The 14,656-nt window shown below is 47.1% G+C and overlaps 1 protein-coding gene across 4 annotated transcripts in view; it reads right to left on the reverse strand.

Annotated features, from left to right (window-relative positions):
- The window catches only part of LOC106587734 (transient receptor potential cation channel subfamily M member 7), a 92,742-nt gene that overhangs the window by 73,020 nt on the left and 5,066 nt on the right, over positions 1–14,656 (reverse strand). For 2 of the 4 annotated variants that reach the window (XM_082957861.1, XM_082957860.1), the window contains exon 1: positions 289–463. The exons of 1 other annotated variant lie outside the window; for it this stretch is intronic. In XM_082957861.1, coding sequence (XP_082813987.1) covers positions 289–342 — 54 coding nt within the window. In that variant the 5' untranslated portion in view covers positions 343–463. Of the gene's footprint in view, positions 1–288; positions 473–14,656 lie in introns of those variants that run through there. One more of the 4 variants, XM_082957863.1, reaches the window with a different exon arrangement.

The following is a 14,656-nucleotide window of genomic DNA, read 5'->3' on the forward strand; positions in this document are numbered from 1 at the left end:
AACAGCTGGAAACAGTTTCAGGACAACAGGCGTTTCAGAAACAGTTTTAGGACAACAGGCGTTTCAGAAACAGTTTTAGGACAACAGGCGTTTCAGAAACAGTTTTAGGACAACAGGCGTTTCAGAAACAGTTTTAGGACAACAGGCGTTTCAGAAACAGCGCTAGAAGAACTGAAGTTCTCGAACAAAGGTCAGATGGAAGTTGTAACACAGCAGTGGCACAACAAAAACGCTAGAACAACAGAAGTAGAACAGAATTCTAAAACACAGATAAAACAGGTTGTCTACCTGGAAGTTGTCTTCTTCATCGCGGTAGTGTTTAAGCGCTGAGTACAGGAACATACCAAATAACCTTCACGCATCTCCTGACCAACCAACCACACCACACCAGCACCGCAGCCTCAACAGAACTCCACAGATAACATCTCTCACTCTAGATCTTCCTCTCTGTCGCTCTGTCCCTCACCACATAATCGCTCCGGTCTCAAAGTCTAAAAGGTGATGGAAAATTGCAAATCCGTGTCTGTTAAAAGCTGAGTGATCAGTGAGCAGTAGAGAGAAACCTCTTGTGTTACTCTAACGGTGAATAGGAGTTAATCTGTAAGACAGAGACACTCAGAGGGCTGATGAATGTGTCTGAGACACACTGCTTATTACCGGAGAGAGAGAGGCAGGATGGTAGAGGTAGAGGCCTCAGTAATTTATATCTTCTTCAGACCACCTGCTGAGACAGTCTCACTCCTCACGCTATATACACAGGAACCACAGGTTAGGTACTCACAGGACGACTTGGTAAGGCTTACCATTATTAGACAACTAATAGTCACTGGGAGAGACTCACTTCCTACTGAAACTAGGCCCAACTCTCTGGTCAATGGCATTACTGCTATTCAAATCTGTTCTAGCCTGGTCAAGCAGACTGTCCGCTGTGTTCACGTTTCGATGTGAAGTGAAACAGAAGGTGAGCGATCGCGAGTTTTGTAAAAACAATTATATGTATAGGCCTATATATACAGTACATGTCAAAAGTTTGGACACACCTACTCATTCAATGGTTTCTCATTATTTGTACTATTTTCTACATTGTAGAACAATAGTGAAGACATCACAACTATGAAATCATGTAGTAACCAAAAAAAGTGTTAAACAAATCAAAATATATTTTAGATTTGAGATTCTTCAAAGTAGCCACCCTTTGCCTTGATGACAGTTTTGCACACTCTTGGCATTCTCTCAACCAGCTTCATGAGGTAGTCACCCGGAATGCATTTCAATTAACAGGTATGCCTTATTAAAAGTTAATTTGTGGAATTTAATTTTCTTCTTAATACATTTGAGTCAATCAGTTGTGTTGTGATGGTAGGGGTGGTATACAGAAGATAGCCCTATTTGGTAAAAGACCAAGTCCATATTATGGCAATAACAGCTCAAATAAGCAAAGAGAAATGACAGTCCATCATTACTTTAAGACATGAAGGTCAGTCAATACGGAAAATGTCAAGAATGTTGAATGTTTCTTCAAGTGCAGTCACAAAAACCATCAAGCGCTATGATGAAACTGGCTCTCATGAGGACCGCCACAGGAAAGGAAGACCCAGAGTTATTTCTGCTGCAGAGGATAAGTTCATTAGAGTTACCAGCCTAAATAAATGCTTCACAGATTTCAAGTAACAGACACATCTCAACATCAACTGTTCAGAGGAGACTGCGTGAATCAGGCCTTCGTGGTTGAATTTCTGCAAAGAAACCACTACTAAAGGACACCAATACGAAGAAGAGACTTGCTTGGGCCAAGAAACACGAGCAATGGACATTAGACCGGTGGAAATCTGTCCTTTGTTTTGATGAGTCCAAATTTGAGACTTTTGGTTCCAACCGCAGTGTCTCTGAGACGCAGAGTACCTGAAAGGTTGATCTCCGCATGTGTGGTTCCCACCGTGAAGCATGGAGGAGGAGGTGTGATGTGGGGGTACTTTGCTAGTGACACTGTCTGTGATTTATTTAGAATTCAAGGCACACTTAACCAGCATAGCTAGCACAGCATTCTGCAGCGATACGCCATCCCACCTGGTTTGCGCTTAGTGGGACTGTCATTTGTTTTCCAACAGGACAATGACCCAACACACCTGCAGGTTGTGTAAGGGCTATTTGACCAAGAAGGAGAGTGATGGAGTGCTGCATCAGATGACCTGGCCTCCACAATCACCCGACCTCAACCCAATTGAGATGGTTTGGGATGAGTTGGACCGCAGAGCAAAGGAAAAGCAGCCAACAAGTTCTCAGCATATGTGAGAACTCCAAGACTGTTGGAAAATAACTCCAGGTGAAGCTGGTTGAGAGAAAGCCAAGAGTAAGCAAAGCTGTCATCAAGGCAAAGGGTGGCTAATTTGAAGAATCTCAAATATAAAATATATTTTGATTTGTTTAACACATTTCTGGTTACTACATTGTTCTATATGTGTTATTTGATGGTTTTGAAGTCTTCAGTATTATTCTACAATGTAGAAAATCATTTAAAAAAAGAACAACCCTTCAATGAGTAGGTGTCCAAACTTTTGACTGGTACTGTATGATATATTTATTTATGCTACAGTAGGTAGGGTTAGCTAGCGCTAGTCGGCTGCGCGGGTTAGCTAGCGCTAGTCGGCTGCGCGGGTTAGCTAGCGCTAGTCGGCTGCGCGGGTTAGCTAGCGCTAGTCGGCTGTACCTGTACAAAAACTCCTGGATTTGTCATCCTATAGCTTGTTTTTTTATCTTCTTTTTAAATAGTGAGTCAACATGTTTTCAGCACTTTTATTTCCCTGACTGATCAAAACTCGTTTTCTCATGCTCTCGTCTCTCTGCAGCAGACATACTCTATAGTGAGCAATATGTTTAGAACATCAAATCACAAAATCACAGTATCGAATCGAAATATATATAGAATCGTATCGGCACCTAAGTATCGTGATAATATTGTATCGTGGGTCCCTGGCAATTCCCAGCCCTATTAATTATGGTAAAACTATCTTCAATAGGATGGTGATATTATGATAACAGGAGAAGATTTGAATGCTTCAGATAATGAATACAGTACATCTCATTCATTCAGGTTGTCTGATGGTTAATAGTGTTAACAGAGGGTTGTGGGAGAGGCTTTGGTCCCCGTTGACCTGTATCCATGGTACCTGAGAATGTCAGGCAACAAAAGACTCAATTTAGATGCACTTTAAAGCCCCAGCCAGGAACACAGACATGTCTCTCTCCCTCTACCTCGTTCTCCTTCTCTCTCTACATCCCTCACTCGCTCTACCTCGTTCTCTCTCTCTACCTCCCTCGTTTCCCCTCTCTCTCTCTACCTCCCTCGTTTCCCCTCGCTCTCTCTACCTCCCTCGTTCCCCCTCGCTCTCTCTACCTCCCTCGTTCCCCCCTGCCTCCCCCGTTCCCCCCTGCCTCCCTCGTTCCCCCTCGCTCTCTCTACCTCCCTCGTTCCCCCTCGCTCTCTCTACCTCCCTCGTTCCCCCTCGCTCTCTCTACCTCCCTCGTTCCCCCTCGCTCTCTCTACCTCCCTCGTTCCCCCTCGCTCTCTCAACCTCCCTCGTTCCCCCGCCTCCCTCGTTCCCACTGCCTCCCTTGTTCCCCCCGCTTCTCCCCTCCCTCGTTCCCCCCACCTCACCCTACCTCCCTCGTCCCCCCGCCTCCCTCGTTCCCCCCACCTCTCCACCTCCCTCGTTCCCCCCGCCTCCCTCGTTCCCCCTGCCTCTCTCGTTCCCCCTGCCTCTCCACCTCCCTCGTTCCCCCCGCCTCCCTCGTTCCCCCTGCCTCTCTACCTCCCTCGTTCCCCCTACCCCCCCACCTCCCTCGTTCCCCCTACCCCCCCACCTCCCTCGTTCCCCCTACCTCTCCACATCCCTCGTTCCCCCCGCCTCCCTCGTTCCCCCTACCCCCCACCTCCCTCGTTCCCCCTACCCCCCACCTCCCTCGTTCCCCCTACCCCCCACCTCCCTCGTTCCCCCTACCTCCCTCGTTCCCCCTACCCCCCCACCTCCCTCGTTGTCCCCGACTCCCTCGTTCCCCCCACCTCCCTCGTTCCCCCCTTCCTCTCCATCTCCCTCGTTCCCCCCACGTTCCCTCTTTTCCCCCGCACCTCCCTCGTTCCCCCTACCGCTCTACCTCCCTCGTTCCCCCTACCTCCCTCGTTCCCCCTACCTGTCCTCCTCCCTCGTTCCCCCCACCTCCCTCGTTCCCCCTACCTCCCTCGTTCCCCCTACCTCCCTCGTTCCCCCTACCTGTCCTCCTCCCTCGTTCCCCCCACCTCCCTCGTTCCCCCTACCTCCCTCGTTCCCTCACCTCCCTCGTTCCCCCCGCCTCTCTTCCTCCCTCGTTTCCCCGCCTCCCTCGTTCCCCCTACCTCTCTCGTTCCCCCTACCTCTACCTCCCTCGTTCCCCCGCCTCCCTCGTTCCCCCCGCCTCTCCCGTTCCCCCCGCCTCCCCACCTCCCTCATTCCCCCTCCCCCTCCATCTCCCTACCTCCCTCGTTCCCTCTACCTCGTTCCCCCCCCCCATCTCTCTCGTTCCCCCTACCTCTCTACCTCCCTCGTTCCCCCTACCTCTCTCGTTCCCCCTACCTCTCTCGTTCCCCCTACCTCTCTACCTCCCTCGTTCCCCCGCCTCCCTCGTTCCCCCTACCCCTCTACCTCCCTTGTTCCCCCGCCTCCCTCGTTCCCACCACCTCCCCCTACCTCCCTCGTTCCCCCCGCCTCCCCCTACCTCCCTCGTTCCCCCCGCCTCCCTCGTTCCCCCTCGTTCCCCCCACCTCCCCCTACCTCCCTCGTTCCCCCCGCCTCCCCCTACCTCCCTCGTTCCCCCCGCCTCTCTACCTCCCTCGTTCCCCCCGCCTCCCTCGTTCCCCCTGCCTCCCCCGTTCCCTCGTTCCCCCTGCCTCTCCACCCCCCTCGTTCCCCCTACCTCTCCACCTCCCTCCCTCGTGCCTCCCTCGTTCCCCCTGCCTCCCTCGTTCCCCCTGCCTCCCCACCCCCCTCGTTCCCCCTGCCTCCCTCGTTCCCCCTGCCTCCCCACCCCCCTCGTTCCCCCCGCCTCCCTTGTGCCCCCTGCCTCCCTCGTACCTCTCCTTCTCCCTCGTTCCCCCTGTCTCCCTCGTTCCCCCTGCCTCCCCACCTCCCTCCCTTGTTCCTCCTACCTCTCCCTGCCTCCCTCGTTCCCCCCTCCTCCCTCGTTCCCCCTGCCTCCCTCGTTCCCCCTGCCTCTCCACCCCCCTCGTTCCCCCCGCCTCCCTCGTTCCCCCTGCCTCTCCACCCCCCTCGTTCCCCCCGCCTCCCTCGTTCCCCCTGCCTCCCCGGTTCCCCCTACCTCCCCACCTCCCTCCCTTGTTCCTCCTACCTCTCCCTGCCTCCCTCGTTCCCCCCTCCTCCCTCGTTCCCTCTGCCTCCCTCGTTCCCCCTGCCTCCACACCTCCCTCGTTCCCCCTGCCTCTCCACCCCCCTCGTTCCCCCCGCCTCCCTCGTTCCCCCTGCCTCCCTCGTTCCCCCTGCCTCCCCGGTTCCCCCTGCCTCCCCGGTTCCCCCTGCCTCCCCACCTCCCTCCCCCCTCCCTTGTTCCTCCTACCTCCCTCGTTCCCCCTGCCTCCCTCGTTCCCCCTGCCTCTCCACCCCCCTCGTTCCCCACACCTCCCCGGTTCCCCCTACCTCTCCACCTCCCCCCCTACCTCTCCACCCCCCTCGTTCCCCCTGCCTCCCCACCTCCCTCGTTCCCCCTGCCTCCCCACCCCCCTCGTTCCCCCGCCTCCCTCGTTCCCCCTGCCTCCCCCGTTCCCCCTGCCTCCCCACCTCCCTCCCTCCCTTGTTCCTCCTACCTCTCCCTGCCTCCCTCGTTCCCCCTGCCTCCCTCGTTCCCCCTGCCTCCCCACCTCCCTCGTTCCCCCTGCCTCTCCACCCTCCTCGTTCCCCCCGCCTCCCTCGTTCCCCTGCCTCCCTCGTTCCCCCTGCCTCTCTCGTACCTCTCCTTCTCCCTCGTTCCCCCTGCCTCCCTCGTTCCCCCTATCTCCCTCGTTCCCCCTACCTCTCCACCTCCCTCCCTCCCTCCCTTGTTCCTCCTACCTCCCCCTGCCTCCCTCGTTCCCCCTGCCTCCCTCGTTCCCCCTGCCTCCCCACCTCCCTCGTTCCCCCTGCCTCTCCACCCCCCTCGTTCCCCACACCTCCCCGGTTCCCCCTACCTCTCCACCTCCCCCCCTACCTCTCCACCCCCCTCGTTCCCCCTACCTCTCCACCCCCCTCGTTCCCCCTACCTCTCCACCCCCCTCGTTCCCCCTCCTCCCCTCTTTCCCTGCCAAACAGAGGAAGGGCTCTTTTTGGCCACTTAGTCTTCCTGTAGGAAATTAACCAGCCCCATTTCCCTTCATAAACCGCACACACACACACCCCTCTGTTGACCCTTTACCTTCTGACGACATGAGTCGGTTTCATGAAGCACCCAACTCCCCACCCAACTTCCTACCCACTCTCCAACCCGTTTCCCAGGTAGGCAGGCTGTGGCAGTGACAGAGAAAGGTGGCTAAATGCACACAGCCCTGGCCTGCAGCCCTAGTTAACCTCTCCTCTCTCACTCCTCTGGCCGACATGCCTGACTGACTCATAGAATTCCAGATAACATCTGGCCAGCCAGCCTGTTCTTACACTCATAATGAGTCTATAAACTGGGGGAAAGAGAAGACATTAGCATGAAGACAGTGGTGCTGGGGTGTTAATAACAAGAGAGAGTTTATACTGTTGTTACCTGCCAGGCTAGCGGTCCAGGCAAGGGGCATGACAAAGCTGAGAAGCTCAGGGTCAAACCGGAGAATGTGTAAAAGGCAGGTAGCCTATTGGTTAAGAGCATTGGACCAGTAACTGAAAGGTCGCTGATTCAAATCCCAGAGCCGACTAGGTGAAAAATCTGTCGATGTGCCCTTGAGCAAGGTACTTAACCCTAATTGCTTGTGTAAGTTGCTCTGGATAACAGCATCTGCTATATGACAACAAAAATTAAGTGTAAAAGAGGTGTTGAGTCATCCTCAGAAGGCCAGTGTTGATTGAAAATTGCTCTGCGTTTTTTTTTTTTTTTTTACAATAAAGAGAGATTTGAAAATGCTTCAAATCAACTTCCTTTGTCCTCTAAGAGAGGCTGGGTGAATAGGCTTACCTCTCACGTAAAGTGGTTTGCACACTGGCCTTGCCTCTGTAGCAGACACAGACAGACCTCTATCTTTCTCATCTCTAAATAGGCATTATTAATATTACTACTAAAGGTCGACCGATTAATCGGAATGGCCGATTAATTGGGGCCGAGTTCAAGTTTTCATAATCGGAAATCGGTATTTTTGGACACCGATTTGGCCGATTTAAAAAAAACACACACACACACACACACACACACACACACACACACACACACACACACACACACACACACACACACACACACACACACACACACACACACACACACACACACACACACACACACACACACACACACACACACACACACACACACACACACACACACACACACACACACACACACCTTTATTTAACTAGGCAAGTCAGTTAAGAACACATTCTTATTTTCAATGACGGCCTAGGAACGGTGGGTTAACTGCCTTGTTCAGGGGCAGAACGACAGATTTTTACCTTGTCAGCTTGGGGATGCAACCTTACGTTAACTAGCCCAACGCTCTAACCACCTGCTTTACGTTGCCAAGGTAAGTTGCTAGCTAGCATTAAACTTATCTTATAAAAAAACAAAAAAAACAGCTCTGGGATTCAATCTTGCAACCTTACGGTTAACTAGTCCAACGCTCTAACCACCTGCTTTACATTGCACTCCACGAGGAGCCTGCCTGTTACGCGAATGCAGTAAGAAGCCAAGGTAAGTTGCTAGCTAGCATTAAACTTATAAAAACAATCAATCATAATCACTAGTTAACTACACATGGTTGATGATATTACAAGTTTATCTAGCCTGTCCTGCGTTGCATATAATCGCTTAGGTACACGTTGCTCCAACCATAAACATCAATGCCTTTCTTAAAATCAATACACAAGTATATATTTTTAAAACCTGCATATTTAGTTAATATTGCCTGCTAACATGAATTTCATTTAACTAGGGAAAATGTGTCACTTCTCTTGCAAACAGAGTCAGGGTATATGCAGCAGTTTGGGCCGCCTGGCTCGTTGCGAACTGTGAAGACTATTTCTTCCTAACAAAGACAGCCAACTTCGCCAAACGGGGGATGATTTAACAAAAGCGCATTTGCGAAAAAAGCACAATCGTTGCAAGACTGTACCTAACCATAAACATCAATGACTTTCTTAAACTCAATACACAGAAGTATATATTTTTAAACCTGCATATTTAGCTAAAAGAAATCCAGGTTAGCAGGCAATATTAACCAGGTGAAATTGTGTCATTTTGCGTTCATTGCACGCAGAGTCAGGGTATATGCAACAGTTTGGGCTGCCTGGCTCGTTGCGAACTAATTTGCCAGAATTATGACATAACATTGAAGGTTGTGCAATGTAACAGGAATATTTAGACTTAGGGATGCCACCCATTAGGTAAAATACAGGACGGTTCCGTATTTCACTGAAAGGAAAAACGTTTTGTTTGAGATGATAGGTCATTAATATGGTCGAATCCGGAAACTAAGGCTCGTATTTCTGTGTGTTATTATGTTATAATTAAGTCTATGATTTGATATTTGATAGAGCAGTCTGAATGAGCGATGGTAGGCAGCAGCAGGCTCGTAAGCATTCATTCAAACAGCACTTTCGTGCGTTTGCCAGCAGCTCTTCGCAATGCTTCAAGCATTGAGCTGTTTATGACTTCAAGCCTATCAACTCCCGAGATGAGGCTGGTGTAACCGATGTGAAATGGCTAGCTAGTTAGTGGGGTGCGCGCTAATAGCGTTTCAATCGGTGACGTCACTCGCTCTGAGACTTGGAGTAGTTATTCCCCTTGCTCTGCAAGGGCCGCGGCTTTTGTTGAGCGATGTGTAACGATGCTTCGAGGGTGGCTGTTGTTGATGTGTTCCTGGTTCGAGCACAGGTAGGGGCGAGGAGAGGGACAGAAGCTATACTGTTACACTGGCAATACTAAAGTGCCTATAAGAACATCCAATAGTCAAAGGTATATGAAATACAAATGGTATAAAGAGAAATAGTCCTATAACTACAACCTAAAACTTCTTACCTGGGAATATTGAAGACTCATGTTAAAAGGAACCACCAGCATATGTTCCCATGTTCTGAGCAAGGAACTTAAAACGTTAGCTTTTTTTTTACATGGCACATATTGCACTTTTACTTTCTTCTCCAACACTTTGTTTTTGCATTATTTAAACCAAATTGAACATGTTTCATTATTTATTTGAGGCTAAATTGATTTTATTGATGTACTATATTAAGTTAAAAACAGTGTTCATTCAGTATTGTTGTAATTGTCATTATTACAAAAAAATTATATATATATATATATATATATATATATATATATATATATATATATATATATATATATATATATATATGTAATAACAAACCATTTTTTAAAAAGTGGCCGATTAATCGGTAATCGGCCCTCCAATAATCGGTATCGGCGGTGAAAAAAAATCATAATCGGTCGACCTCTAATTACTACTACTAAAACAAAGACAGAAGGATTAGGTGGACACACCACAGGGGAGAGATAAGGAGATAACAGAGGAGAGGAACTATACTGAACAAAAATATAAAAAATGCAACAAGTGTTGGTCCCATGTTTCATGAGCTGAAATAAAAGATCCTAGGAGCTTATTTCTCTCATTTTTTGCACACATCTGTTTACGTCCCTGTTAGTGAGCATTTCTCCTTTACCAAGATAATCCATCTACGTGACAGGTCTGGCATATCAAGAAGCTGATTAAACACCATAATCATTACACAGGTTCACCTTGTGCTGGGGACAATAAAAAGGCCACTCTAAAATGTGCAGTTTCGTCACACAACACAATGCCACAGATGTCTCAAGGTTTGAGGGAGTGTGCAATTGGCATGCTGACTGCAGGAATTTCCACCAGAGCTGTTGCCAGAGAAGAGGTCGACCGATTAAATAGGGACGATTTCAAGTTTTCATAACAATCGGTAATCGGCATTTTTGGACACCAATTATGGCCGATAACTCTAATGATCTAGAATTCAAGGCACACTTAACCAGCATGGCTACCACAGCATTCTGCAGTGATACGCAATCCCATCTGGTTTGCGCTTAGTGGGAATATAATTTGTTTTTCAACAATGACCCAACACACCTGCAGACTGTGTAAGGGCTATTTGACCAAGGAGAGTGATGGAGCTCTACATCAGATGATCTGGCTTCCACAATCACAATCAACCCGACTGAAATACGAAACGTGTTAACATGTAGGCCCATGTAACTAGGCTGTCACAAGAGACAACAGGATACCTAGAGAGTAGGTACGCGCTGGGGTGAAGTCCCCCCCCGGTGAATATGTAGGATTAGCTTCCCCTCCTCCAATCAAATCAAAATCAAATGTTATTTGTCAAATGCTTTGTAAACAACAGGTGTAGAGTAACTAATGCTTACTTACAGGCCCTTCCCAATAATGCAATCCCAACCTTAGCCATTAGTGAGGGATAGAAAATGAAAAACTGACCCCAAACTAGCGTCTAGGGGCAACTTCAACATACACCAGGATTTGTATTTACTAAGGATCCCTATTAGCTGCTGCCAAGTCAGTAGCTACCCATTCTGGGGTCCAGCAACATGAAGGCAGTAATATACATTATAATATAATTTAAACATTAAAATACATTAAGTGTGTGCCCTCAGGCCACTACTCTACTACCACATATCCACAACACAAAATCCATGTGTACGTGTGTGTATAGTGAGTATGTTATTGTGTGTGTGTGTGCGCGCGTCTCTCTTCACAGTCCCCGCTGTTCCATAACGTGTATTATTATCTTTATTTTATTGAATTTTACTGCTTGCATCAGTTACTTGATGTGGAATAGAGTTCCATGTAGTCATGGCTCTTTGTAGTACTGTGCTCCTCCCATAGTCTGTTCTGGACTTGGGGACTGAAGAGACTAGAGGTCGACCGATTATGATTTTTCAATGCCGATACAGATTATTGGAGGGCCCAAGCGGCGATACCAATTAAATCGGCCGATTATTGAGATACATACATACATACATACATACATACACATATTATATATATATATATATACATACACAGCTCTGAAGTGACAACGATACTGAAGAGTCTGCTTAGGAGACAAATACTCTCAACTGTTTGAATAATAAAAGAGTCTAAGTTACCTGTGATGAATGCTGAAAACAAAAACTGTAATTTCTATATGCAGGAAATCCTATTTTAATAATGGGCATAGTAAGAATTGACTACCAAAGTGCGAGTCATAATTCCCATGACACCTTCTAGCAAAATCTGAAAAGCATTTATTCCATAGGATATTTTTGGATTAACTTAAAATAAGGTCTGTGTTTGGTTTAGGCTTACACCACCTTGCCAATTTTATAACTGTGTAGATATCCATAGAATATAACTCTGATCATTATAAGAGAAGATATATTTTCATAAATCCACTCTACAAAAAAAGTTGTTGACAAACGTTACCTAGTGAGATTTACACGGGTATCAAAACGCCGAGGCGGTTTAAGCACAAAACCTTATTTGAAGTAGATCAAGACATTCTCTATGGAAGACATGAACGGTAAAATAACGAAGGAACGCCTTTCAAGTTCAGCCGCAAGTTATTACAGGAATTATGACACGACTCTCTCTAAACCATATACCTTTGACTATTACGAGCCTGCTGCTGCCTACCACCGCTCAGTCAGACTGCTCTATCAAATCATAGACTTAACTATAATATAATAAACCTTAGGTCATTAATATGGTCAAATCCGGAAACTATCATCTCGAAAACATTCTTTCAGTGACATACGGAACCGTTCCGTATTTTATCTAACGGGTGGCATCCCTAAGTCTAAATATTCCTGTTACATCGCACAACCTACAATGTTATTTCATAGTTCCGTAAAATTCTGGCAAATTAGTTTGCGTGCAACGAACGCAAGAGAACTGACACAATTTCACCTGGTTAATATTGCCTGCTAACCTGGATTTATTTTAGCTAAATATGCAGGTTTAAAAATATATACTTCTGTGTATTGAGTTTAAGAAAGTCATTGATGTTTATGGTTAGGTACAGTCGTGCAACGATTGTGCTTTTTTTTCGCAAATGCGCTTTTGTTAAATCATCCCCCGTTTGGCGAAGTCGGCCGTCTTTGTTAGGAAGAAATAGTCTTCACAGTTCGCAACAAGCCAGGCGGCCCAAACTGCTGCATATACCCTGACTCTGTTTGCAAGAGAAGTGACACATTTTCCCTAGTTAAATGAAATTCATGTTAGCAGGCAATATTAACTAAATATGCAGGTTTAAAAATATATACTTGTGTATTGATTTTAAGAAAGACATTGATGTTTATGGTTAGGTACACGTCAGAGCAAAGACAGTCCTTTTTCGCGAATGCGCACCACATCGATTATATGCAAAGCAGGACAGGCTAGATAAACTAGTAATATCATCAACCATGTCTAGTTAACTAGTGTTTATGATTGATTGTTTTTTTATAAGATAAGTTTAATGCTAGCTAGCAACTTACCTTGGCAACGTAAAGCAGGTGGTTAGAGCGTTGGGCTAGTTAACGTAAGGTTGCATCCCCAAGCTGACAAGGTAAAAATCTGTCGTTCTGCCCCTGAACAAGGCAGTTAACCCACCGTTCCTAGGCCGTCATTGAAAATAAGAATGTGTTCTTTAACTGACTTGCCTAGTTAAAAAAGGTTTCAAATATATATATATAAAATTGACAAATCGGTGGCAAAAAATACCGATTACGATTGTTATGGAAACTTGAAATCGGCCCTAATTAAAATCGGCCATTCCGATTAATCGGTCGACCTCTAGAAGAGACCTCTGGTGGCATGTCTGGTGGGGTATGCATGGGTGTCTGATCTGTGTACTAGTAGTTTAAACAGACATCACTGTGCATTCAACATGTATTTGTGAGAAGTATTGACAAGTAGTGATGAAGTCAATCTTTCCTCTACTCAAATCAATCCAGTCCAATTACTTGAGCCTGGAGAGATTGACACATTAGCTTTCCGTGTACATTTAAGGGCCAGCCGTACTGCCCTGTTCTGGGCCAGTTGTAATTTTCTTAAGTCCCTCTTTGTGGCATCTGACCACATAACTGTACAGTAGTCCAGGTACGACAAAACTAGGGCCTGTAGGACCTACCTTGTTGACAGCATTGTTAAGGCAGAGCAGCACTTTATTATGGACAGACCTCTCACCAGTAGGTAGTGAGTGGTACGGTCCCACTTCACCAGTAGGTAGTGAGTGGTACGGTCCGTAACAGTTGCACAGTGGAGTCTACTCTAAGGGAACTATCAATCTCCTCCCTTCATAATAAATCAACATTTACTGTAGGCAATACCATAAACATGTCCTTAAATGTCTGCAATGCTCTTCGTAAAACACCATAAACTACTGCCCTCAATGACCCAGAGCTGTAATACAACTCCAATCGTCTTATTTGACATTGCCTGACATTTTGCAGCATTAATGAAGGTCAATAAACTTTGACATTGGCTAAGATAAGATTCAGGCTGTCACTATGACTGATCTCATAGCTAAAGCAAAAAGTACCACAATCATCAACATGGCATAATAATGTTAAGTCCAATTACTACACAACATGATAATGTTATCTATATTAACTGTAGCTACATGATATGATAATGTTGTTAAACTCCCTCAACGTCAGCAAGACCAAGGAGCTGATCGTGGACTACAGGAAACAGGGGCGGGTGCACACCCCTCATCCACATCCACAATGGAGGGTCAAGATCCTCTGTGTCCACATCACTGAGGACTTAACATGGTCCTCTCACACCAGCACAGTGGTGAAGAAGGCACGGCAGCGCCTCTTCTCCCTTAGGAGGTTGAAACCATTTGGCATGGCCACTCAGATCCTTAGGAACTTTTACAGCTGCACTATGGAGAGCATCCTGGCTGTTTGTATTACCATCTAGTATGGCAACTGCAGACGGAAGGCCTTAAAGAGGGTAGTACAGACAGCTTAGCGCATTACTGGGGGTGAGGTCCCAGGCATCCAGGACTTACAGTGGGAAGAAAAGGTATGTGAACCCTTGGATTAAATAGCAGGTTGACCCTCCTTTGGCAGCAATAACCTCAACCAAACATTTTCTGTAGTTGAGGATCAGACCTGCACAACTGTCAGGAGGAATTTTGGACCATTCCTCTTTACAAAACTGTTTCAGTTGAGCAATATTCTTGGGATGTCCGGTGTGAACTGCCCTCTTGAGGTCATGCCACAGCATCTGGGCCACTCCAGAAAGCGTATTTTCCTTCTGTTCAAGCCATTCTGTTGCATCACCTAACTTCGGTTGAGCTTCAATTGGCGGACAGATAAGCCTTACATTCTCCTGAAAAATGCCTTGATAAACTTGGGAATTCATTTTTCTGTCGATGATAGCAAGCTGTCCAGGCCCTGAGGCAGCAAA

Source organism: Salmo salar, chromosome 11 (assembly GCF_965601325.2).
Source record: "Salmo salar chromosome 11, fSalSal1, whole genome shotgun sequence".
Taxonomy (NCBI): Eukaryota; Metazoa; Chordata; class Actinopteri; order Salmoniformes; family Salmonidae; genus Salmo; species Salmo salar.